At 47.5% G+C, this 25,322-nt stretch overlaps 1 protein-coding gene across 1 annotated transcript in view; it reads left to right on the forward strand.

The window, feature by feature from the left end:
• Positions 1-457: 457 nt before the first annotated feature.
• Positions 458-25,322, forward strand: part of LOC128727003 (myb-like protein Q) — a 56,974-nt gene continuing 32,109 nt past the window's right edge. The window contains exons 1-2 of the mRNA XM_053820859.1: positions 458-691; positions 809-973. Coding sequence (XP_053676834.1) covers positions 458-691; positions 809-973 — 399 coding nt within the window. The remainder of the gene's footprint in view (positions 692-808; positions 974-25,322) is intronic.

The raw sequence follows: 25,322 nt of genomic DNA on the forward strand, positions 1-25,322 counted from the left end.
TCCTACGTGATGAGGGAAAATTTTGCCATTTGCATATGCTGTACGGGGTAAATTAAGTTGACCAAGCGTTTGAAACCTTTCCCAAAACCCTTATCACTCCGTCTGGCATTGTTTTATTGTCGCTTTTTTCTATTTTTTTTCTTCTACTTCCAGACCGAAAGCCATACTCTACTAACTAATCTGGGCGTGAGGTGGAACCATCGAAGGGCGAGCACCTTTGTACATTAGATAGTTAATCGAAGCCATTCAATCGAAGGAATACCAACAATCAGTTAGTCAAATCGTAGTAAAACCAAAAACCACAGATTAGTCAGTCTATAAGACACCTAGGGCGAAATTGCATAGCAAAGGAAGATAATTCCAAATAAAAAAAGGCGCACCACAAAGCCATTGTAACTGACACCAAACTAATAGGAAGGCAACCGCACGAGCAACAGCACACCAACGCCTACGAGATATGGATACCAAAGCAGCATCGGCGGGCCCGGCCCCGACGCATTTACCCTCGTCCACATATCCAGCGACGTCGCCGTACTCGAAAGGGGGCGCCCGGTCGTCGCATCAGTATTTTAGTCTAAGATGGAACAACTACCAATCGAACATGACGTCCGTGTTCCACGAGCTGCTCGAATCGCAGTCCTTTGTCGACGTTACGCTTGCCTGCGAATACAATTCGCTGAAGGCGCACAAGGTAAGTGTTGCTTCTTACGTTAAAGAAAAAAAAACACACACTCACAAGATCATAAAACTCTTAAACAAACCTCCTACGGGCGCGTCCGTTCGATCCTCCTGCTCGCGCTGCCAACAGGTGGTTCTGTCGGCGTGTTCGGCATATTTTCAGAAAATTCTGCTCGACAACCCGTGCAAGCACCCGACCATCATCCTACCGGCCGACATTTGCTTCTCGGATCTGCAGTTTATCATCGAGTTCGTGTATCGTGGGGAAATCGACGTGTCGGAGGCCGAACTGCAGGTTAGTGGCAATATTTTTCTGGATTTTGTTTGATTGGGAAAGAGGATGTAAGCAGTTGCCTACTGACATGTAATCGGTGGCATCAGACTGGAAAATCCGTAGGCGTAGTGGCAATCATTGAAAAGAATCGAATTTTAATGCTGACATTCTGAACATTATTTTGATGCGGCATGTTGTGTACGCACGATTAATTCACATACGCGAACGCACCACAAATGCATCGTGCTGGAATGCGTATTTCGTTCCTATGGACAAATTCTCCACGTTAACTTTCCCTCCCCCCCAATTGTGTGTTTTAATGACCAGGACCTCGAAGACAAAGTTTTCCAGTCCTTCCGCGAGAAAATTTAAAAGAATTGTATATAGCTAATGTTGAACGGTTTGTAAATCCTACCCCATCCACTAGGTGAATGTTTCAGCAGCGACGGATGGCGAAAGTGCACGGAACATTGAACAGCTGTTGGTAAAACACTACAATTGTGCACCAACGAGAAAGCGAAATTACGTGCTAACATTCACCCATGCTCGCTGAGGTTTCGTATGTAGCCGCTAGAGGGCGCTACTTCGTCACTCTAGTGTTTTCTCGGGGAAATGGTTTAGCAGCGTTTTACTCAATAGGTGGCGCTGCAAAGCATTTTTGTTAAGCGTTGCAACGGTTGATTATTACAGCATTTTGAACCGTTTGAATCATTTTTGTACCGTTTGAAATGTTCGCTTCAGCTTTCGAGCTGCTTCTCCAAACAGCGGTGTTTCAATCTAAAACATATGTTCCACATTTTCCAATCGGAAATGCTTGAATCATTCAACCGCTCTTTATTATAGCATAGTGCGATGCAGATTCGTTGTCGGTTATAAATATTCAATGATGATTCGGTAATAAATAAAATTAATCTAGGGTTACTTAAACATATATGGAAAAATTTGATGTGAATATCGATTTTTACATTCGAATTTCTTTGTGGATCGATTGCCAAGTCTCGAATAGTGGACAAATAGTTTATTGATTCTTCCTGATGGAGTGTGAGTTTGAGCTATTGAACTATGTAGCTTTTTTCGAGCAGTATAAAATTCGCACTTGTGCTTTGGTTTCCTTTAGCCCCAGTTACCGGAAGGCACCCGAAGTATCCAAATAGCTAAGCAATTGAACAAAAAGTGCCTAAATGGCCACCGTCGTAATTGTATCCACTAGAGCCAGTTAGAGAAATCGAAACCAATTGCCTAGCAAAGCTGCTGGTTTCCTTTTTAATCGTTTCTTTCCCGTCTACTTATCTTCGGATCGATTGGGGTTTTATGTATTGTTTTTTTTTATTCTCAAATCCATCCACTCCATTCTTATGCTGCTTATTTGCGTAACGAGTGCATTGCTGTTGTTTTATAGATGATTGTTTTGCTTTCTCGTTCTTGCTGTTCACCTTCGTGTGTTCTTACTTTTGTTTGGAGGTTTTGCACCTACCAATCTGACCCACCGTATATCTTGTCGGATTTCTCTTTACATTTACATTCACGTCGACGGGGGCTGTGCGTGTGCTTTCTGTTCGGTTGGGCATAGGAGCACTCGTACAGCTTTGCATCTGTAGCTGCAAATTTGGTTAAATTTAACAGAAGGTGCATCACTTGCGAGCACCGGTGGCAGAACAACCGAAAAAAAAACCGCCTGCTCTTTTTCGAGCAATCGTACGACCAGCACCCAACGCAAAACATGCGCCCCTTTGCGCGCGAGCATGTGCGATTAAAATTCAAACGCGCTGCAGTATGCCTTAACGCGCGTGAAGTGTCATTGACGTCGCTGGAACACAATGAAAGAGAACGCAACACGAACGGCACCTCACCATCCGGCCAGCCGGCATCAAGCCGGTGTGGTGGCGTCGAGTGTGTGCAAATGAGCCCCGTGTGTCCAGTAACCCCAATGGCAAAAGGCGACGAGACGAATGGCAAATACAAATCAAACACATCAAACAAATCAAGAAAAGACCAGTACAGAAGGAAGAGTCGCGCGTCCACATGCGACCGTGCGACGGTGCGTACCTTTCGACTCCTGCACACGTGGCTATAGACGGATGGGGGGGGGGTTGGTTTTTTTTGTGCTCTGAGGTTGGGAAAACAAATATTTCCTCCCAGCGACGCGCAGTAGGCAATGGCTTCATGACGTGAAAACCCTAGCAACCAACCCAACCGGGTGTGCGAGCAGAGCGAAGCAAACGAGCTGGAAGGACGTTCGCAATGGAGCAGATGTTTCGCGTTTGTGGGGGCAACAGTGACTAAAGACGCCCAAAAATCATCTGCTCGAATTGCGCGAACGAAACTAAGTGGGGCTACAGTAGCAGAAGAAACGAAAGTGTGTGCTGTCGTCTCCTCGCCGCTTTCTGTTTTGCTATCGTTTATCGTTGATCGCAACGTTCTTCTGTCGTCTAGTTCTTCGTGAATCATTTCGCTGTGCTCCATATCGGGGGAGGAAGGGTTGAGACACGACTGCTCGTAATCGATGGAAATAGGTTGCCCTTCAACATTTGCCCATGCTCGCACACTCGCATGTAAAACGTGAGCTTCAGAGGATCTTGAGGTGTGCTTGTTTTGCGGCTTCTCTTTACCCACCAGTTGACATGTGTTGCTCGTGGTTGTGGATATGTTTCTAGTGGAGCCCAACAGGTGATAACTAAAATGTCTGTTAGATTGAAAAAGAAAACATGATTTTTCTATTTATGGAACTCAGAACAATTGCCTTTAATAATGTCATAATTCAATTTCCCATCAAAAGCCATTTGTTCTACAGCATATTTACATGTTGCCACATCTCCATGCGTGTGATGAAGCGATTTTGTTGATATTCAACATATTCGTTCGATTGCTTCAAAACAGATCGTTCGGAAACAACCCCCACTATAAGCCCATTCATCTTCAGTGCCTGCTTAGAACAACCCAGAACGACTGTATTAAGGCTTGTAGCTGGTGCTAGTGGACAACCCTTCGTACCACACAGCTGGTGCTAGGATGCGAAGCGAGACGACGTTCGCTTTTCTCGCATACCGATGCACGGTGTGGCCCCAGGCGCGCATACACAGAGCAGCACAAAAAGGAACACAAAAGATAGAGAATAAACTTTTGCTGTACATAAGTGCAGCATAAGCACATAAGCGCGTAACCCCGGCTGGAAACGGAAATAAAAATGTATCCAATGCCAACCGTTTGCATAGTGGGAAACAATCCGTCTGAAGAACGGTGGATGGGCAATTGTTTTAGAGATGGTCCGCTAAATGTTTGTGCCAACTACCGAGAACGCAATGCTGGGTGGTTTGGGTTTTTTTTCGTTCTAATTTATTTCTACATAATGAGCTGCCGAGAAGTGTACAACTACAATGTATCGTATGTCTACGTACAATGTTTCGCATTTTTAATACTTACAACCATTCAGCTACAACACAAAACTTCCAGTGAAAATAATTCCAAATAGCTTGTGCATTAAAAAAAAATAAATGTTTATTTTATTTTATATCTCGCAAGATCTAAATGAGTACCTAATTGAAGCGCAAAGTTGCTATTACACAAATAGACAATGTTACAAATGCAATCATCGTGACACATGCAACAGATGCGCGGAATTGAGTGCGTTTTTGAAATATTAAATTCGAGCAACATTATCGCCATTTACTTCTTACAATAATGGTGCCAGAATTTTGCGTCAATAATTGCCCATTGTGCATTACCGCGGTATTTATTGGCACCGGTGGCTTGGAAATGATGCTGCCTACCATTGTGTTTGCGTGTGTGTGCGTTTTGAGTCGCTGTATCAGTAGTTAAAATTATGTGTTTAAATGAAATCGTTCTTTTTTTTTTGTTGCCTTGCCACTTTATGCCGACTTCGGAATTGTTTTTTTCTCCTCCTCACGCTTTCGCGGTTCTCTTCAGATTTCTTATGATTTTATTTTGATTCCCGCTTTGCGCGTGCTCTCTCTCTCTCTCTCTCTGCTCTGTTTCGTTTTCTCTCTCGGAATTGTTGCACGCTGTCGGTCAGTCAGTCAGTCGCGACATATATCTATTGGTTTTCCTGCACGGGAATGGTTTGTTGTGTATGGTTTGCGTCTCCTTTCTCCAACGGAGTCTTCTCTCAGTCTCTCTCGTGGTCTGCATTTTCGCATTCTCTCCTCATGACGTACTGCGATGTGGAGAGATGTTGGGTGTTTGTAGAGATCACTGCTGAACGTTTCCTTGCAGCATTATTGACATCCCACACTACAAGCAAAATTTGCGATGTATCGTTCGTCTCGACGTTTCATGAGCTTGTCACCTCTTTGCTCCATACAAATTTCCAATCCGTAGCGTTGTGCATGGGTGTGTTTGCTATCGTCGTGAGCACCGCGCGTACCGCTCAACACCCCGCTCCACACAGCTCCCACAAACTAGCTCATTTTTCTTGTCACTCGTATCGGCCGGGGTCGTCACGAGTTTTTGTTCCGTTCTGTCTGTACCAAAACTATCTCCGCACTCGTCTTGAGCTTCAAACCCGTACTGAGCGGCCCTAACGTAGCTCAATCACTCAATGTTATTATCAGAACGGAATGTCCGTGGAACAACGACTAGAAGTTTGTAGCGATCGCTTATATTTAGCGAATTTCAATTAGGGGTTTCCCATTCTTAATAAATTAATAATTTCAAAATAAGTTTAACCCTTTCCGATGCCTCAACAAAATGGTTCAACCATTTAAGCAAATCACACAGTAGAAGAAAACCGAAGGGAAAACCGTATGGGACAATTTATTTTATCAATTTTGTAATCGTCGCGAAATTGTCTAAATTACGTTTACGATAGCTTTTCCTATAGGAGAGATGCATTCAAAAGATGCCATGCATGCGAAATTCATTGACTTCAATTTAAAGCATAGACCGGCAATTGTTTCTACGATTGGTTTGCAAAGCACATTTTCATAACGATTCAGGTGCTTGTTTATATTAACAAAATATGGTATTGAATTTACTCACAACCGAGGGTAGGCTTTCTGGTAAAAGATACAGCAATTCGTACATTTAGCCAATCGCTTCGATCAGAAAGCTATTGGATTGGTTTTACCCTTAGCGAAGGAAGTCTGTTTATGATAAACACCGAAGAAGCAAATCCAGTACAATTGAAAGTATGCGGAATGATAAGGAATGAATGATTGGTTGACGATGGGAATCACGATATCGGGGGATCGATGGATATTACATACGTATTTATTACCGATCGATATATTACCTACCGAGCTCCATCACCTAAACATGGGAAACGGAAGTCCTTCCCTGCAAACCAGCCAGATATGGATAACGCTTTTGTAAGGTTGAGTTAAAGTCCGTTATTATGTTCAATATTTTTTTCTACTTTCATATAAATAATATCGACTGTTGAAAGATTAGTTTTTAATATTGTCAAAGACATATGATTTTGACTGAAATATTTACGCTCATATCTCTTGATGGTTCCTACTCATTTGCTCAAAAGAAATAATTTAGTCTGTAAGAAGTTTAATCCAAGCACACTTAGCGCCAAATACCCTAATCATTTTTTTAAATCCACTAAAAATATCTATCTTTTTGATTGTGATGTGCCGACCATGAACGTGAAATAATGGTGCAGATCAAAAACAAACTTGCGAGACGGTATTTTGCTAGGCAAATTCAAGTCAGTTTCACGTTATGGGTAATATGGGGTTCTCAGCGATCTCAAAATATATTTTAATCGGCGTCATAATTTGGCCTTAAAAGAAAGAAAGTCAACCGTTAGCAACGGGGCACATAATATGAGACTCGACGGCTGAATCGGTAAATTTTCGACGCTCAATCATTTCAAGACAAAACTTCATCTCATCAGTTCCAACTTCTCCCCTCTCTAATTCGACCCGAAATAATTCAAATTTGCAAAGAAAAGGAAGAGAGGCAGAAAAAGCAAGGCAGCCAAGCACAACAAGACCTAATCAGACGAATACAGAGCATAGGGGGGGGGGGAATCGTTTCGACACTTAGAACACTCAGAGCTAATGTTCCACTCCGACATGCACTCGCGGCCACACGGTCAAGAAGAGCTTGAAGCGAAAATAACGAGAGCAGAGCGTACGGGCGGGCCTGAGCTTCCTTCCACATGGATTTTTTTTTATTTCATGATCACTCAATTTTACGCGAGCGCCATTGATTTGCAACACATGCTAGGCAACATCCTCATGAAACGTCGACTTTTTACTGCATCTCGACGTCGACGCGACGGTCGAGGCGACGATACGAAACGTCGGCTCGACGGTCGAGCCGACGATATTTAACGTCGCCACAGCCCTAAATGCTAGTCGTGCATTCATGGTTTCCTTCGTACTCGCAAGCAGTCCCGTGCTGCATCGGTGCAACCGAGTGACACGAGAGAGAGAGAGAGAGAGAGAGAGACCGCAAATGAGTTGGGAATATCAGGGAGGAAAAAAGAAAGGAAATTTGTGTGGGGTTTTTCGTTGGCATTTTTTTTCGGAAATGCCATGCTCATACCCAGCAGCAGCCGGTGCATCACATCGCTCGGCTCCTCCAACATTGTTCATTCAAACACCCTTTCCATGTTGAGTGAGAGCGTTCGGATAAGCGAGACAGAGACGGAAGGCCGTTCGTACGGAGCGCATTGGGATACGCGATGGTTAGAGCAGTACAGGCTCTACCCGGCTCCGTACACACACTAACACCCCGAACACCGTGGGGACGCTGTGTGTGCGTTTTTAAATGCTGCGCGAGATCGATCATTCCGGAGCCGCTGTGCAAAAATCCATTCTTCTTCGTTCATTTTGCACCCGTGCTCGTGAGTTTGTGGTCGAAAACCCGGTGTTGTTTCAGGAGGCTCGCGAAACTGCGAAAAAGTGCTGCTGTTCTGCGTGTGTTGCGAAGCGCAGTGGATACGAAGGCGAAGAGAAAATCCCATCCTTTTTCCCAACCTCCCCGAAAAATTGTGGGACGATAGTGTGCGAATGCACCACACCACACACACGCCGGTCTCGCCGGACAACTTGTTCCGATCTTCGCATTGCCTGGAGACACGGAACGTGTGGATCTAGTGCAGGCGATCGCGCTCTGCTTTCTTATTGGAATGTAAATTTCATCCGCCGGCTGCACTCTAGTGGACGATTTCGGTGTGAATTTTGGCTTGGAAAGTCTGTGAAGATTCTGGAGTTCTAGACCTCGGAGAAGCTCTCCCAAGTCCCAAAGAATAGGTAATCTTTTGCTGTTAGAAGGTTCAAAACTTATACACGACAACTTGACGTATGTTGCATGTTGTGGTAAATTTAGCAGCATTCGCAAAACCATCGTGAAGCTCCCAAGCAGGTCGTGACTTTTGTGTGCACAATGACATTATTTCCAATCCAATTCGTCTCCATTTCGAAACACAATACACGTGTGTCGGTCGTTCGTTGGAATTGTCTTGTGCATTGATTTTTGAAACGCAGTCACTCGTTGGCTTTTTCTTGTTCGGTCGGATTTGCTTGCAAAATTAAAAATAACTGTTGTTAAAGAGAATTTGCTAAAATCCAGCGGGATTCAAAGAAATTCTCACTATTGCTTTTTTCTCCTCTGAACAATCGTATACCACACACTATCGGACAGGTGTGGTTTTGTTGAGCAGAAATTAATCCCAAGAATAAAAAACCACAGATTTCCCCATACGATCCATCTTCCCGGAAGTCCCCTTGATGCCCTCGAAACCCACTGAAAAACATCCTTCCGTCCCGAGTCTCGCCGTCGTGTAGCTGAGGAACTGTCAAGTGTAAAGCAAGCCGCCAACCAAGCGTCAGTTTGTGCCAAGCAAGTTGCCGTGTAACGTCAGCCGGGCGAAAGTGGACTAGTTATTCGCGTTTTCTTCAGGGCGTCTGCCTTTCTGCGTTCAAAACTACGTGGCCTGAGTGCCCTGAGCCCCCCTGGTTGTGCTCCAGTGCGGTTGGTTTTGTGGCTGTAGTTGTGATTCGTCCGTAAAAAATCTGCCGGCAATCCGCCCAATCTGCCAGCCAGGTGTTCTTCGCGTTCTTGAAGCGAGAAGTGATCATTGGCTAGCCCCAGCTTTGGACAGTGCTCGAATTTCGAGGTGATCGTGCGATGTATTGAGCTGGTTGGTGGACATTTATCGAACCAAAACGTGAACTGATTTTGGGTGAGAAGCTTTCAGACGAAGATCAGCTCCCTCTCGTCTTCGTAACCAACTTAAGTGGCAGCTCAGAAGACACCGGTGGCAAGGTAAATATGCATACGGCAGCTTTATGGTTGCGAAACAAACATCACTACTTGCATACAAATTTCACTGCGCAAAATTCGATCAGAGATTCTTAGGCATCAAAGTGGGAAGCTTCACCGTGCCACAATTGGCCATGGTTTATTGGATGATTGGCTTCTTTTTTTTTCGTTGGTGTTTTGCCAAATGTGACCCAACAAGCACACATGTTGCGCCACATGATGTGTTCTTGGAATCGCGACCAGGCGAGAGCCATTCGAAGGCCCTGTTCTTTTCCCGATCGGCTCGCACGAATTCAAAATGGCGATCACACGAGGAACTGCACTGGAAGAACGCGCGGCGATCGCCATGGCCCACCATGGTTGGCTCCGGTTTTTTTTTGTTTTTTGGAAGTGGTGTCGAACTCGCGTTGTATTGCTGGTGTGGTGTGCGTGATGGTAGACAATTTTGCTGGCTGGTTTTGGGCCTCTGGAGGAAGTTGCCGAAAACCCACCATGGCGCCATGGGTGCTTTTGGGCGATCAGAATGCGATGGCTGTTGGACCGTGTTCAATAAGATCATACTCGGGTTGTGCATTTACCGAATTGAACATTAATTTTCCGTTTTTCCATGCTTTGATTATTTAGTTTGTTTAAGAAACTGTATGACTTGTAGCCCACGTTGTATCAGAATTCAATAATCAACGTATGCGTGTGCACGCATTTTTTTTGTATTTTTTTCCTTCAACCTCTAAAACATTTCATAGCTTTTTCATACCTTTGTCATTCCATTTAAAAGGTATATGTTTGTATCACATAAATGCTTAATCTGTACGAACAACGATCAGCAACTGCTACTGACTATCACGAATTTATCTATGTTTTTGACCGGCATTCCTACAAAATTGAGTGAAACATCTCGAATAAATAGTATGGCAAACAAGTCAATCTAATAATTTTTTGTTGAATGATTCGAAACTTACTTCATGTGAGGCTAATTAAAAAAAATGCCACATAAGGCATGGGCACTGCTTTTAGTTCGCGTTGAGCGCCACTGACCTGACCATCGTCGTCATCTCCTCTCTGCCATTGCCGAGAAAACGGTATCTGTGATCAGTTCTCAGGTAGACAAAAAAAACGGCCTACAGTGAGGTAGCTGTCTTCTTCATTTTTGGGATTTTGGTTTTGGTGGTCAACGCTGGTGTCCGCCGGGATTTGAGGGGATTTTTGAAAGACCCTCGCAGGTAGTTGGCAGCGTAGTTAAGGGTTCTATTCCATCCCCTAGCACCGACCTTGTCGGTCTACGTATCGTACCTTTTTTTTTCAAGTTCAAAACCGAAACAAGATCCAGTTTTCGAACCAGCGAACCTTCCTGAAGGATTTGTTTTTTTTTGTTTTGCTACCCAAATCCCCGGTCCCTGTACACGCGGGGAGTTTAAACCCGACTCACAGCGCGATCGCGATCGCACGACTTGGTCCTTGAGTCCTTACGGTGTGTGTGTGTGTGCTCACACCCCGAATTCGGCCTTGTATAAATGCTTATTGAAACCCTCCCCCCTGGCATGATGTCGTCATGCTAATTGAATTGCAACCGGCAACGAATCGCTGTCACTCGCGACGATCAGAAGATCCTCAAGGAAAGGGTTTTACTCGCGCAGAAGGATGACACTACCGCGTGGCTTGACTCTTCAAACGTGCTCTTCCAGCTAGCTGCCATTTTCTGCTTCTTCACGACGCCCATCGCGAACATCTGGTCGCTTTCTTGTGGCAATTTTGGACCCCCACAGTAGAAGCGAGACAAGGAACTGACAACGACGACGACGAAGACCGAGTGACGTTGGCTCCGCGGTTGACTGGTTATTGCAGCCGGTGGAATCCCAGCGGAAAAGACCTCGCAGACAGGGTCTGGTAGGTGCAGTGGCGTCAACTGAGGGTGTGTGAGTGGGTCTCTTCTTGCTCTTGATGATCGTCTTGCTCGAGGGAAACCACTACCGCGGGTCTCACAGCATATGGTGCACGCGGTTTTGCGCTCGACGGCATCGTCCGAGAATCGATCATCCAATCAAGGTTTTCTTTTTGAACCGATGCGAACGACGGAGCAGGTGTTGGTCGATTTTCCCTTACCTTCGATGCTACGGTGGGTACACCTTGCCTTTACCAGCTGGGAAAGTGTGAGGGAGGAGGGCGTGTAAAATCGGCTTCGAAAAACCCCGAAAAAATGCGCTCTTCCTTTGTCGGATTCACACACGAGCGCCGCTGCCAGGCCAGGAGAAAACTAATACTAAAAATGCACCGGACCCCGGTCCAACGGATTTTATGACGGGCCATTGGAAAATCTTGATCGTTCGTTTCGAATTGTGTTTTCTCTGCCGGGTTTCTTCGGCCACGCAGAGCCGGCTGCATGTGATATTTATGGACGGATAGCAAATAATGTTGCACTCCAATCGCGTTGGTGCAGTAAAATTTATGGCTTTTAGATAGTGCACCCCTCGGTGCGTGTTTTAATCCACGTCCCGGTGAAACGGTGAGAAAGACGCTTGCTCGCTGAAAAGGTGAAAAAAAGTGGAGACAAAATGTGCGTGATTTTTCTCGACTATTTCAAAGGAGATTCGATCGTGGTGTGAAAAATCAGCGAATCAAAGCCGGGGACATTCGCTGCTTAGCGCCGCGAAGTTGCTCAAAGTAACATTCCCATCTGGGATGAGAACTTGCGATTCTCCTTCTACACCTGGACGGGAAAAAAGGGACCTCTAGGGAATGCATCGATTCACACACCGATTACAGCACATAATCGCATAAAAAAGGTGTACCGCCACAAACACACCACCGCGGACTAGTGCACACATGAGCGCCACGAGGAACTCCATCTCGCCAATAGAATCTACGTGTTATGAATGAATCGGAAAGCGCAGAGCGCAAAGTAGACAACGAGACGAACAGGTGAAGAACGCGCGAAAGGACCAACCGATAATACGCCTTCACAGAAATCGTTGGCAACACTCTCACTTATCGTATATAGCACCTTGAGAAGCAGCAGCATCTTCGCTGTGTCCGCGAATCGGGCTATAGCAGAAAAGCCCCACGGATTGGAGTCGTCCAAGACCCATCGTCGTCGTCGTCGTCTTCTCGCTGTGTTGCTTTGCTTCGTGGCCCATTTCACTTTTTACCACACGTTCGCGTTCTCAATTTTTATTGCCGCCGCGTTTTCCACGCCGCCGGGGCTTCGTTCCCCGGGTTGCATCCCTTAGTCCTAGACGCGCGGTGTTGTGTGGGGTCATATTTGTGCTTCTCTCTATTCGTCCTACGTCTACATTCGAGTCCTGGGATCAATCCGCTAACGGCAGTACGGGAGTAGCAGAATCGTTCGCGCGTCGTAAAGCGGCTGTGCTTTTATGAGCCATTTTTATCGATTATCATGCTGGGATTGGTGCTACCGGGCGTAGAAAACCGTGGGCTACAGCCAATAACCGATTGCATCACATTCTCCACCGATGGGGCGTGCAATGAATGCAGCTTCTTGTGTTTATTCGATCTTTCGAAATAGGTTATGTGCAACTCCGGGGTTTTGATGCAAAATGTAATCGCTAACTGTCGATGACCACCATCATCAGGTTTGAGTTGTGCTTCAGCACATCATTCAACCCGTTGGGTAACGCGTCTCTTCAGCCGCGATCAGCCACCGATTCACACACACATACACACACACATACGCCCGTCGGTCACTCGACCGCGCGCGATGCCGGCAAAAGGTTCAAGGTCTAAATATTCAAAGCCAGCCACCCGTCGTCGTCGTCGTCATCGTCGCGCAGAAGAAACGTGTTTGGTTTTGTTGCGTATGTGTGGTGGCGTTTATCTGCGCGCGTGTGTGTGTGCGTGTGTGCCTCACGATCGTACGCCGGCCGGCACCGTGACCGGCAAAAAAGGGGGTTGCTGCAGAGGTTTTGCAGACATTCGCGTTCAACCCTGCGCGCTCAAGCCTCACTCTTTCTCTCTCTCTCTCTCTCTCTCTCTCTCTTTCTTACACACACAAACACACACACTGCGGGCGATGCTGCGTGTGTCAGGCATGGTTGCTTTGCGCGTGAGTGCGTTTATCTAATTTTTTTTTCTCCTGTAAAGGCTCGCGCAGCCTAACGGCGTCTCGTTCCGCCACACGTGGCGTGAACCTCTCGGTTGGTTGGTTGCGCCTTGGGGGTGGCTCTATCTCTCTCTCGAGACAGAAAAGGGGGTCCGTACGCAACCCCCTGATCGACGCAAACCGGCTTGCGAGACGCGAAACGGACAAAGCCAAAGACCGGCACGACGACGACGACGACGACAGCGATGACGCTTACATCCGGCGGAACTCGTCGTGGGGTGGCTTTTGGTGGGGTGGTTTGAATCACCCTCCCCAGCGCAGCAAGTTCAAGGTGAAATGTGCGCGATTTTCCCGCTGGTGGTGGGATGGGAGTGCTTTTAGCTGAAGAAATCGTTTCCTCTCCCCCACCCCTGCGAGGAGAGGTCATTTTGCATACACACACACACACACACACACACACGCGCATTCGCATTTTCGCGATTCTAATTCGATCGTACGGTTGCGTCTTCCGGTTCATTAAACTCTGACCAAAAACCACCGACCCACACTAAGACAGGCGAGAAGAGAATGTGATCGTTTTGGACGCCAGCCTTTTTTACGGCTACCCTGGCCCCCTAAACGGATAGTTAATTTTATTAGTTTTAAAAACAATCCATCATGCGCTGGGGCCGAATTTGCAACGGCATTTGCATGGCCAAAAACACAAAAATGAAGCGCGAATTTTTGGTCCCACCACCGACTACCATCAGCTCGTCGGAATGCTTCGCGCAGGTCTACGAGATTTTGTGTTGTTAGCACACGCAGACTGGAAGGTTGAGCTCTCGTTTCCACCCTTTTTTTTTTCGTCAACATCCTTTTTCTTCAGCACACACACTTGACCCTCGAAGCCGGAAGATTCGAACGTTCTATCACACGGCGAAGGGGCGTTTCATGCAATTTGTGATGCTTTTTTTTTTCTCATCATGTTGGGGGGGTATATCGAAATCGAACCAATCTGGCCCCGGAGAGCCCCCTCCATCTCGTTCCCTAGCACACCCCATCGTCGTGTGTTATTTCGGGGCTGCTTCACTTCAAAATCGCTCCAAGCAACGCCGGTTCAATAGAGCGAGTACAATGGGCTTGTGGGAGTTCTCAGGGGTGGAACGTGCCGGGGGTGGAAAGAGGGGAGACTTTAAAAATCGAATCATGTCTTAAATGTCTCCGGAAGGGCAGTTTGCAGCGATGTTGGGAAAGATTTTCGTCACAAGGTTTTTTATTAAAGTACAACAGTTATTATGGTGTTTGTATAAAAAAGTGTCACAATAAATGTTTTCATAAATGTATATGAAAAGCTTAGCTTATTTAGGGGTAGTTTGGAGGAGTTGTAAAACCGTGTTACGGGTTGTTTTAAATTTTGCATAACACAAGAATCGAAGAATCGTGTCATTCGATTTAGTTGCTGAGCAAAATAAAAATGAAATGGTTGTAAGCAATACATGTTTTTCAAAAGTGTTTGTATTAAAGATCTGAGAATTCTCATGCTTCATGGGTTTTTCTCTACTGTGTGATAATACAACGTCATAAAGTACAGTACTCTGGCCTTTACAGCACTATATGTGATAGTTTTGATAACAGATTCTAATAGATCTTGTAGTTTAAAGATCGTGCGGTTTTCCTCGTGCCCTGGCAACAGAATAAACCGTGGGCGGCATTATTATCTCTTTCACATGCTGCGGAAAACAGGAATATTGGCACACGTAATCGACCCTCTCGGCGAGCATATTGGCACATTTTCGCCGTTCCCGTGCCGTTGCCGTGATTGATCTCTCAAAACCTCTAATCAATAATCCTTGGAAACCACTGCGCCATTCTCGCCACCAATCGGGCCGCGTTCCTAATCACCGGCGATTCGTCAGCCCCCGCAGTGTAGTAGTATCGATCGGGGTGAGCTTGTCTAATGAGCACCAGGAAATGGGATTTTTTTCGTTCGCTTGCTCGCTCCCCCCACGTTCGATGAAGGCGAAAAATACATATCCTTCAATGGGTGGGGAGCAGACGGAAAAAGCAAATTAAGTACGAGGCGAAGGAAAAAAACACACCGCACACATACACACGTGTGCAATGCACTTCATCCTCGATCGATTCATCATCGGTTTCTCCGATGTTCGATGGCGATGTTGGGGAGCTTCTCGGCAAAGATGCTGCTGACGATCCTGGGCCCACATCCTGGAGAGTGTGTAGCGTGTGTAGAGTATGTGTGTTCGTGGCCAACCCCCCTTCCCACACACACACACACACGCTTCGATCGTGAGAGGGAATGAAAAAAGGCTCACCCAAATGGCCACGTCATGTGTCCTCCCCCCCCCCCCCTGCCTTCTCGCCTGTGGTCGTTTTGGTTCGTCTTCGGACCAAGGAAGCCGGAAGGAAGTCCGACAGGACGATGTCCGTCAGGATATGCTTCGCTTTTTTTTATCTTTTTTGCTCCTGCCAGGCGGTCTATTTGCCATCTGCTCCGGCGGCGGGAACCGAGCATTTGCTGACCACCGCTGATTGGTTCCACTCCTTGCAGCGGCAGATGACAACTCGTTTGCTCTATTCTTTGCACGATTGCGATGCGATTTTTTTACTCACTCTCATGCACAACAACGCGCTCGTTCGTCGTCCTCGAACTGGGTGTGTGTGTGGGAGGGGGGGGGGGGGGGGCGCTGTTTACTTTTCTTTTCTGTTCCTGCTGCTGCTGCTTCTTCTTCCAACGCGATTCTTCGGCACCGTTTTCCGACCGGCGTGCTTTTTTTCCGCTACGACCAGAGGAAATAATCGGCAGACGGGAGACGACGACCACGTGAAGAAGGGATTGTGTGAAGGAAGCCGCGCGCGCGGACAGGACTTGTTTTGAAGATGATCGTGTGAGCGAGAAGGCACTAGCGAGCTCCCGATGAAGAAAGCAAGAAGCGAGTGAGAGCGTGCGAGTGTGAGACGGTGTGTGTGTGAGAGAGAGAGAGAGAGAGAGAGAGAGAGAGAGACGGAGAATGCTCCATAGTGTTGGAATTGGGTTGCTGGGCGAGCGCAGCAGGCCATGGAAATGGATACGGTATGGCAAGCAAAAAAAAAAAAAAAGGGATGTCAGAAGCAGCACATAAACATTTCTTTCTGTAGTCCTGTTGGCTACCCACCACCCACCCACCACCCCCCATCGCCCGTTTAATGACGCCCGTCTTTACCTATTTTTTTTGTGCTCTCCACCCAACAGGAGCAGCAGCAGCAGCAGCACGACTTTCTTATTTCTGTGACGATATGTTTTTTTTTTCTTCTGTGACGCTCTTCCTTGGCGAAGCCGAAGCCCTTGGCGCGCGATTAGGAACGCTCCTGACCGATGTGCGTGCGTGTGTGTGTGTGTGTGCATTGTGTTGTGCGAATGTGTGCGTGCGTCGCAGGAGGTTTTTTTTCCCTCGCCCTTGGGGTGGAGCGTGTGCGCGCCTTTTGACTAATGATAAAAGGTGTGTTTATGTATTATTGCTCGCTCTCGAAACCCATCGGTCACTATCATCGTGTGGGGGCTGAGAAGGGGAAGGTTACGACGACGACGACGATGGCGAGGTGTGAGGGGAAAAGGGATAAGATGGCGCACTGTCGTCGTTGTCCTTGGAGTCCTTCCTTGGCTGAGCTGAGATAACGCGTTGTTGTTTTTTTTTTGGCTACTCGCGTTTGATGAGTGCGCGCGCGATATGGTTCCGCTGTTGAAATTGTTCGCGCCAATTGGAATGCTTCCTTTTCCGAGCCACCGGGAGCAAGGAACTGAGGTGCTCGCTTCTTCCTGTGCACTTCCCACCGAATGAAGCTATTCTTCTTTAATTTTTTTAAAAGCCCAGTAAAAAGCGCAAGGACGAAAGAGAGAGAGAGAGAGAAAGAGAAAAAAACACTGCGAGCGTCATTGTATTGATTATTTATCTAATGCCACCCTTCGAGGCCCTGAAGTCCTCTGGATCGTAAGAGCCGGCAGTGATGCTGGTGCGTGAGGGAGCTGAGGGCTGGAGAAGAGGGGGAGGAGAAAGTCGTCAAGGGGGGAGGGGTGGAGTTTTTTTCCTTCATTCAAACTGCCGTTGTTTAAAACGAAGGAGCTAGGGTTGGGTTCGCTTCTCTCTGCTGGACTCACGGTTGGTTGGGTTGGGGACGGAAAAGGGAAGTGGAGGGTGGGGACAACTCCAAGAAAAAATGGAGGCTGGACATTTGCGCGCCATCACAGTAGTGGGCAGCCACCGAAGGACGCCATTTGCCGAAGGAGAGTTGAATTTTTTCCCTGCTTCTTCTTGGTGTGTGTGTGTGTGTGGGTGTGTATGTGCGCGAAGAAAATAAAAATCTAATACCACTCATTGGGCGTGTGGAGTGGAATCCTTTTCTCTCGCTTGCTCTCTCTGTCTCTCACCCAGCGTGCATCTCTCCTCCGCGTGCGCGTGTGCTTTTTTTTTTTGTTTAATTTTCCAACCTTTTTTTCCGCTTTTAAATTTTCCACCATATCTCGCTGTCTCAGTCGCTCCCTCTTCCGGGTGTTTCCTCCCACACCTTTCCCTACATCCGCCACCCACCCAATCAAACCTCTCTTTCTCTCTCTCTCTCTTTCTCTCTGGTGGTGGTGGTGGTGGGTTTTGACCGTTCGAGGCTGGATGGGCCATTTTTTCCTCATTTAAGGAGCGATTTTTTTTTCTCCACCCACGATACCTCCCCCTTGCCCTCTACCGCCATTAAGTGGAATGTGTTCGTTCGGAAAGGGGATCGGGGTGGGGGGTGGGGAGGGAGATTGCGGGTGACTCGGCGAATTTTCCCGAGTTTTCCATTTTCTTAGAGACAGTTTTCTCATTTACCACCTTCTCTTTTTCTCTCTCTCTCTCTCTCTCTCTCTCTCTCTCGCTCACACACACATACACATTGGCCCACGCTGAAATTGGTGCGCGCGCGATTAAGCGAGTGAAGAACAGCAGAATCGGGAAATCCAACAAAAAAAAACCGCCACAAGAAATAACGAAAAAGTGTACTGCGTGGAAGGGGCCCCAAGAGGGTGACGAGAGAGAGAGAGAGAGAGAGAGAGAGAGAGATCTGCTGGACATTCAGGGTTCCGGTTCTGTGTTATGTACGTCCGCCCACAACCACCTCCCTGCCCGACCACCCGGCGGCTGTGTTTTCCCGGAAAGAGGGGGCTGGCTGGCTGGCTGGCTGGCTGGTCATTCGATGTTGGAGGCGAGATTGGTGTACATGGGGGCAGCAAAATGTTGGTACAAGAAGGGCATGAAATATGTACACCATGCTGCTGCTGCTGCTGTTGCTGCTGTTGCAGGACACTGCAATGTGATAAAGGGAAATGGTGGGGTGCAATCGGGCAGAAGGGGTTTGTGGTGTGCCCGTCCTGATAGGTGGTGGTGAGGACGCAGGGAACGTTGGAGGGGGGGGGGGGGTAGGGAGAGGCGAGTGAATAAAAAAGTTTTTGGTTAAATTGTGAAACGGGCAGGAAATTAAAAAAAAAAAAGGACAGCGAAACCAGAGCTCCAGCATTTTTTTATCCCTCCCTTTTCTATAGTAATTAACATTTTTTTTTCGAAACCCATGTGCAACGCTCAACCCGATCCCTTTCGATCTCCCCCCCCACCCACCCGTCTGCCGACCCAGTGCTCATCCATTTAACGCACCCACCCCCCCCCCTCCCTCCGTATCATCGTTCGTCCCGCGCGAGTGTGCCTTTGAGATTTTTCCTCTTCGTTTTGTGTGCTTTTTTTTTGTTGCCTTTTTTGTGGGTCTATTCAACGCCCACCACCACCATCACCATCGTTTGGTTGGCCGGGGATATAAAGTTGAAATTGAAGCTGTTTCTGCTGACGTGGCCATTGCTGCTGGGCGTGTGTGTGTGTGTGTGTGTGTGTAGAGGTGGTCCTGGGAAAAAATCATCGATCGATCCAGCACTCCAGCAAACAACACGCGGCGTGGTCATGAGGGGGGCGGGGGGGGAGGAGAGGGTTCGGGTGGTATCTGAGGAAGGAGGGTGATGAAAGTGGGAGAAAAAAATAATGCACACACACACACACCAGCAGGCGGGGAAAGGTAAAAAATAAAAAGGATAAAGAAATGAATGCGCCATTTGCCGTGCCAACCTCTCCCTCCTTCCCCCTTCCTCCCCTGTACGGATGAGGTCCCCCTTGTGTGTGTGCTGAGGGGGGGTGGGCGGATATGAGGGTAGATGCCCGGCGGTGGTTGAGGAAAAATTTTAATTTCTGCTCGCGAAAGCGCCGAAAGTTTTCCAATGACCGCGGAACAGCGCGGGAAATGTGCGCGCTGTGGAAAAAAAGGAGCTGTGGAAAAATAAAAAGCGTAAAGCCACGATCGGTCGGGAAACCTTACCTCTGGGTGGGGCGGGGGGTGGGGGGGGGTAGGTGGCGAAGGGGAGATGCACAAGTAATTTGCATTAACAAAAATGTGTTAAAAGCAAATTTTTGGAAGCGAAATAATGAATTTATTATTCTTGCGATCGCGAAAAAAGTTTGCCACACTTTTTTTCCCGAAATACACAAGCAATCATGCATGGGGTGGTTGCATTTTTCTCCACCCACCCCCCATTCTCGCTCACGTGTGAGGAATCCCCTGAGGGGCACATACACAACAGAGACAACCACACACACACACACACACGCGCGCGAAGGCAGTGTTCTCGACGAACAGCTGATATGATCCTGTGTCGCTCGAGGGAGAACGGACCGATAAAAACAAAACTAGCAAAACTCGCGCCGCTTCCATCGCCCTTGATGTGTGTGTGTCCGTGTGGGTGGGGGAGAATCGTGGGCGAGTGCGTAAAGCGCGTGAAAAAGGAAGCCAAAAGAGAGGACGAGGAGTGTGTTACGAAACAGCAGGCAAAGACAAGGGCCTAGAAAGATAAAAGTCGCACGCCGGCGAACGAGAGATGTGTAACTTTTGAACCGGAATCATCCGGAGGAGACGACGATGAGATGGTGGCATCGAAGGGGCGCCAAAAGGGAGGAATCAAAACAGAAAAAAGGAAAACAAACAAATGGGAAATGGCGCAGGGAGAAAAAAAAACGAGAAGAAATGATAAAGCAAACGTCGACGACGAGACGAAAAATCGGAGGCGAATAAGATGGTAATATTCTTGCTTCTGTCTCTGCTGCTGTTTCACTATCAAAACACGTTCGTCCTGTTGGTCCACCCTCCTATGTGTGTGTGTGTGTTTGGGAAGCAGGAAAAACGGAGGAAGTGAGTGAAAATTGCGTGAAAAGGCTGTGTGTGTGTGTTGGTGAGAAGAGAACATGGAAGTGAAATGGTCCGATAAAGCTAGTAACAAAGTGGGTGAAGAACCGACGACGACGACGACGACGTTGACGGTGCTAAAGAAACGGAAAGAAAGAAAAACGGCACACGCGAGAAAGTAACAGTAAATAAAAAATCAAGAAAGATATTTCATAATACCACACGGTCCGTGCTGCGGAAGGTGTGTCCGGGCGGGGGGAGAGAATAAAAGGCGTGGAGTGAAAAGCGCAAGGATTAAGGCAAAAAAGGCAAAGGCCGAGAAGCGAAGAGAGAGAGACAGAGAGAGAAAGAAAATCATAGCAGCAACAACGGCGGGGAGGGATTGTGTTGAGACTCCCCAATGTGTCTACATATTTTGCCGCGGTTTGTTTACGAAGCAGCCGAGATAAAGCCGACAAGAGAACTCTGTGCCTGACTGGCTTCGTGGGCCTCGCGTAAGTGTGCCAGCAACGAGGGAAAATAGGGCACATACAGGTTTAGGGCACGAAGGGCGTCCGCGTCTCCTTACACACACGCACTAGACGACGTGCGACGAAAATGGAATATTTTTCCGCCAGCACACCCACGGCATCATCATCATCGTGTGTTTCTGGGTGACCATGAAATTTGCCCAACGAGGAACCAACAGCGAGCGAGAGCGCAGGAAAAAGGAAATAGGCGGAAAATAGACAGCGAGGAAAATATAGACAAACACGTGCACACACGCACACACAGGCGCGTCACACTTGTCGGAAGGCAAAAGGAGAAAGTTAATCCACGGTTCCAGCACCACCAACTCTGGGATGTGTTCCGTAACACACCCAAACTGTGCAGCTGTTGGAATGGAGCAGAACACATCCATCGCTTGTTCGAGATTCGCTTTCATATCGTGCGGAGGTGTGGATGATGACGTCGTCGTCGGTGTGTAAGCTGGCATTAGTTGCGATTTCTGCGTTGCACAACAAAATGATGGAGGGTGGCAAGCGAATAAAAATAAAATAAAGCACACGCACACGCTTTGCTGATGGATTTTGCAAATGAATCCATATCCTTTGAATTGAAAATCGACAAAGCCAACGGTTTTGCGAGCGATGGAATCGATGGAGTAACATACAATTCCAAGCGATTGCTGCTGACGCGATTGAATAGATGCGTCCGTTGCTGAGTTTCATATAATGAATTTGTGTTCAATCGTTCTGTTTCCATTCTAATCTAAGCCTCGCACTTTGTAAAATCTATCGCTCCATCCCGATTGTGTGCAACTGATATGCGCTCTGCGTGTGTGTGTGTGTGTGTGCCTATATGTTTTTTTATTTCGCCTCTGTCAACTTCGCAACAAATGTCAACCGCCTGTCAAATGCCAACATCAAAATTATAATATCGATTCGTGAAGCGATAATCAAGCGGTTTTTTTTTCTTCGCCGTCTAGCTAAAAAAAACACCACCTCACCCGTTGGATGGATGGATTGAGCTGTTCAAATGTGCCTTTTTGCCACCGAATGGCGCGGTGCCTTTTGAATACCAATCGTTCATGCCTCTCGCGACTCGCGGTGGGCACACGCGGCTTAAGGCGAATTTTGATTGATGGGGCTTCGACTTTTTCGAAGTCTATCCGTAGGTCCGGAGCCCGCGTCGATGTCAGTGGCCTGCGAGTGTGCTGCGTTCCTTTATTCAATGGGTGAACTCCGTTTTACTTCGCGGAGAATGTGCGCGGCAGTGCTAATGAGCCACACGAGTTCATTGTTCGTCCACGAGAGGGCGCCACACAACGTTGCTTCGCTGTCGATTGGAGAGACTTGCTTTTGCTTCCAGGGAAAAGGTACCATTCTTTGAGGGTGATCATGGCGCCTTTGTGGCCAGGGATCGTAATTGAAATGTTGCGTCTTGCCGGTGAATGGATCATCATCATCAGCAGCAGCAGCAACATCGTGGCGAGAATTCACTCTCGTGTATGCTCGATAGATTTCGCAGCGCTGTGTGAATTTTGGGCTTGGTCGTCGATTTTTTACCATCGATTAATGAGACCCACCCGCGAAAGGGTTCTTTTTATTGGCACTGGAACTAACTCCTTTACATCGGGAGCCTTGCGTACAATGAACCCTGCGGGGTGGAGTTATTATGACACGCGCCAGGTTGGACAAAATGGCTGAATGGTATTATCATCAAAAACCCACCGTTTAGATTGTGCGACGCCAATTCCAATGTGTCCAAGGCTCCAACTTCGACGTTGGTTCGATCGATTTTTTGTTCAACATTGGCGCGTGGATTTTATGCATGTATACAGCGGGTCGATCGGGTTCGGAAACAGGACCTGACGACGAGATGGATAAATCAAAAAAGGGACACGCATTCCTTTCCTTCATACCGAGAAACTCCATGGCCAGAAGAGAAATCTGGCGAAAAAAAGCCACTAAAGAAGATTAGACAAGGGCGAGCTGAATGTGTGCGTGGCTGTATGGGTGTAAAGGCTCTTGCCTGAGAATCAGTATTTAATCAATCATGCAACCCCCACTTCCACTGAGCCGGCCTCGTTCTGTGCCGCTCGAACGTGACGCCTATCCCGTCTTTAATCTGCCACTTTCCGGCAACTGGCCGCTCTGTCAACTCGATTACATCCCAAAGAGAGAAGACAAAAAATGAATACATGAAACCGTGCGCGGCGGAAGCTCAAACCGGTTCCAAGCTTCTTCTGGTGCGTTCTTGGTCTTTCTTCTCTGCACGCTTCACTGCTGCCTGGCCATCCATCCCGGTGTTCGGAAACTCCTCGGACTTGTGGCCAACACAATTGCTTCCCAACTACTTACCAAGCCGCACTCCGCCAAGCGATTTGAACAGACGTCACACACCATCCTGACCGGGTTCTCACCGCGTGGTGCGCGTGTATTGGTGTAAGGGTCGCTTTTTGACTCAGAACCCCTTCACCTGCCTGTTCGAGGCGCCGTGGGGGATGTGCGTTTTGAAAACACCAACCACAGAAGGAACAGCCAAAAGAGTGAGGCTTTGGCGTTTTCCTGATTGTTATTCGATTAAGATTTTTCTTCCAACCGTCGGTTGAGGATCGTTATGAATTCGACAACGGCTTGCCGCTGAAGAACCATATTTTCGAACTGCCACAAATCCAAATTACTCGACCTCAGGAAAGAAGGAAGGAAGGAAACTATTTGTTTCCCTCGAGGTTTTATTTTGGGAACGCATTTTGGACAAGCAGAAGAATGTAAGAAGACTGGCGATCTGGGAGTCGAGAGTTTGGGCTTTGATCGGAATCAATTCCGCGGTGGGAGATCGATAGTTGTTGGGCTTCATTACACACTTACACACGATCAACGCGAAATACCGATCGTAATGCCGTTTTGGTTTTTGGGTAGCCGGACTTTTCATTCGAGATTATCTCGATATCCTCGCAGGAGACGTGGTGGAGGCTTGCCAAGGTTACGATGGCGTTGCTTTTGGCATAAGTGTTTTTATGCCATGAGCCAACAGCTCGATCACGACTTTCGGTGGTTTAAAATGGCGGTATTGATCGAAAGAACGGGCGTTGGGCGCAGTCTGCGATTGAATTTTAATGTTTTCTGATCAGCCTCGATGCGATGTGCAAGCGTTTGTCGCTTCAACATACACTACATGAGCGGAATTTGGTGTGTCCATGCATTCTGAAGTAAAAAAGCACTTGTATTCTATTTGAATTGATGTGGAATTGAGCACCAATGTTTCCTCTTGAAGTATAATGCAGTTTAGCGTGAATAAATTCAATTAGAATATAATATAACCCAAAATAAAGTGCATAGTGATAGATAAAGCTAGCGGGTGAACAAAATGGCAAAAATGCTGCTGGGTGAAAATTTGCTTACGCTCCTAAAAAATCCCCAACTAAAAGCTTTCCCGGATGGTAAATGCAATTAAATTTACAATCGAAAGCGTCGAATCTAATTGGAACAGGTTCCAATGGAGGGGGAATGGACGCCACTGGTAATTGTGTTAAGCCTGTGATTTTTTTTTGTTACACAGCTTTTTATGCGTAACGTGCGCTATGTTGCGTATGCCGTTGCGAACCGCCCGGCGTCTGGCTAGATCGTTTATGAGACCATTTCATTCATGGAAATGTGGCCCCAACGAGAGAAGCAAAAAACAAGAACAAACCTCCCGCCGGCAGCAGACACGCATCTAGCGTATCACCACCCACTCGCCGTTGTTACGAAAGTGGCGTAGAAAGAAGGGCAAAGAAAATGCGAATATATGATTCATGCATTGGAAAATCATGCTCCCAACCCACACACTGTCAGAAACACACACGAGCACGCAAATGCTCACCAACGACCCATGACGACTCGCCGCGATATCAAATTTTCCTCCATTACGACGTGTTGTAAGCAACGCTCCCACACGGCGCTGGTGGTTCGTTTCATCGTTTCGTTTTTGTTGTTGCAAAAAAAAAAAAGAAAATGCTCTAGGAATCCCCCCTCCCACCTCACCGTTGTTTAACTTTCGGCAGCGTGTAACCACGTGAGCGCGCGCGCGTCCTACGCCAACCGCACGAGATGGAGACGCCTGGTGTTTATGCTTTGCCGGGTCCTAACATTGCGTCTCTGTACACACGTACGTGGTGTGGTATCGTGCGGTTATCTGGACGTGCGGAGAGAAAAGTGGTGCTAGAAAGAGAGCGAAAGCGTGAGCGTGAGAGAGAAAGAACCCCATTCGTTGCGTACACGCATCGTAGACGGTTTCGATGTTCTATTTTCCCCAACACCGGACGATTCTGCTATCACGTAGCGCACGTGTGTGTGTGTGGGTGGGAGTTTGTGGGAGGAACGTCGGATG

This window comes from Anopheles nili, chromosome 3 (assembly GCF_943737925.1).
Source record: "Anopheles nili chromosome 3, idAnoNiliSN_F5_01, whole genome shotgun sequence".
NCBI classification, from domain to species: Eukaryota; Metazoa; Arthropoda; class Insecta; order Diptera; family Culicidae; genus Anopheles; species Anopheles nili.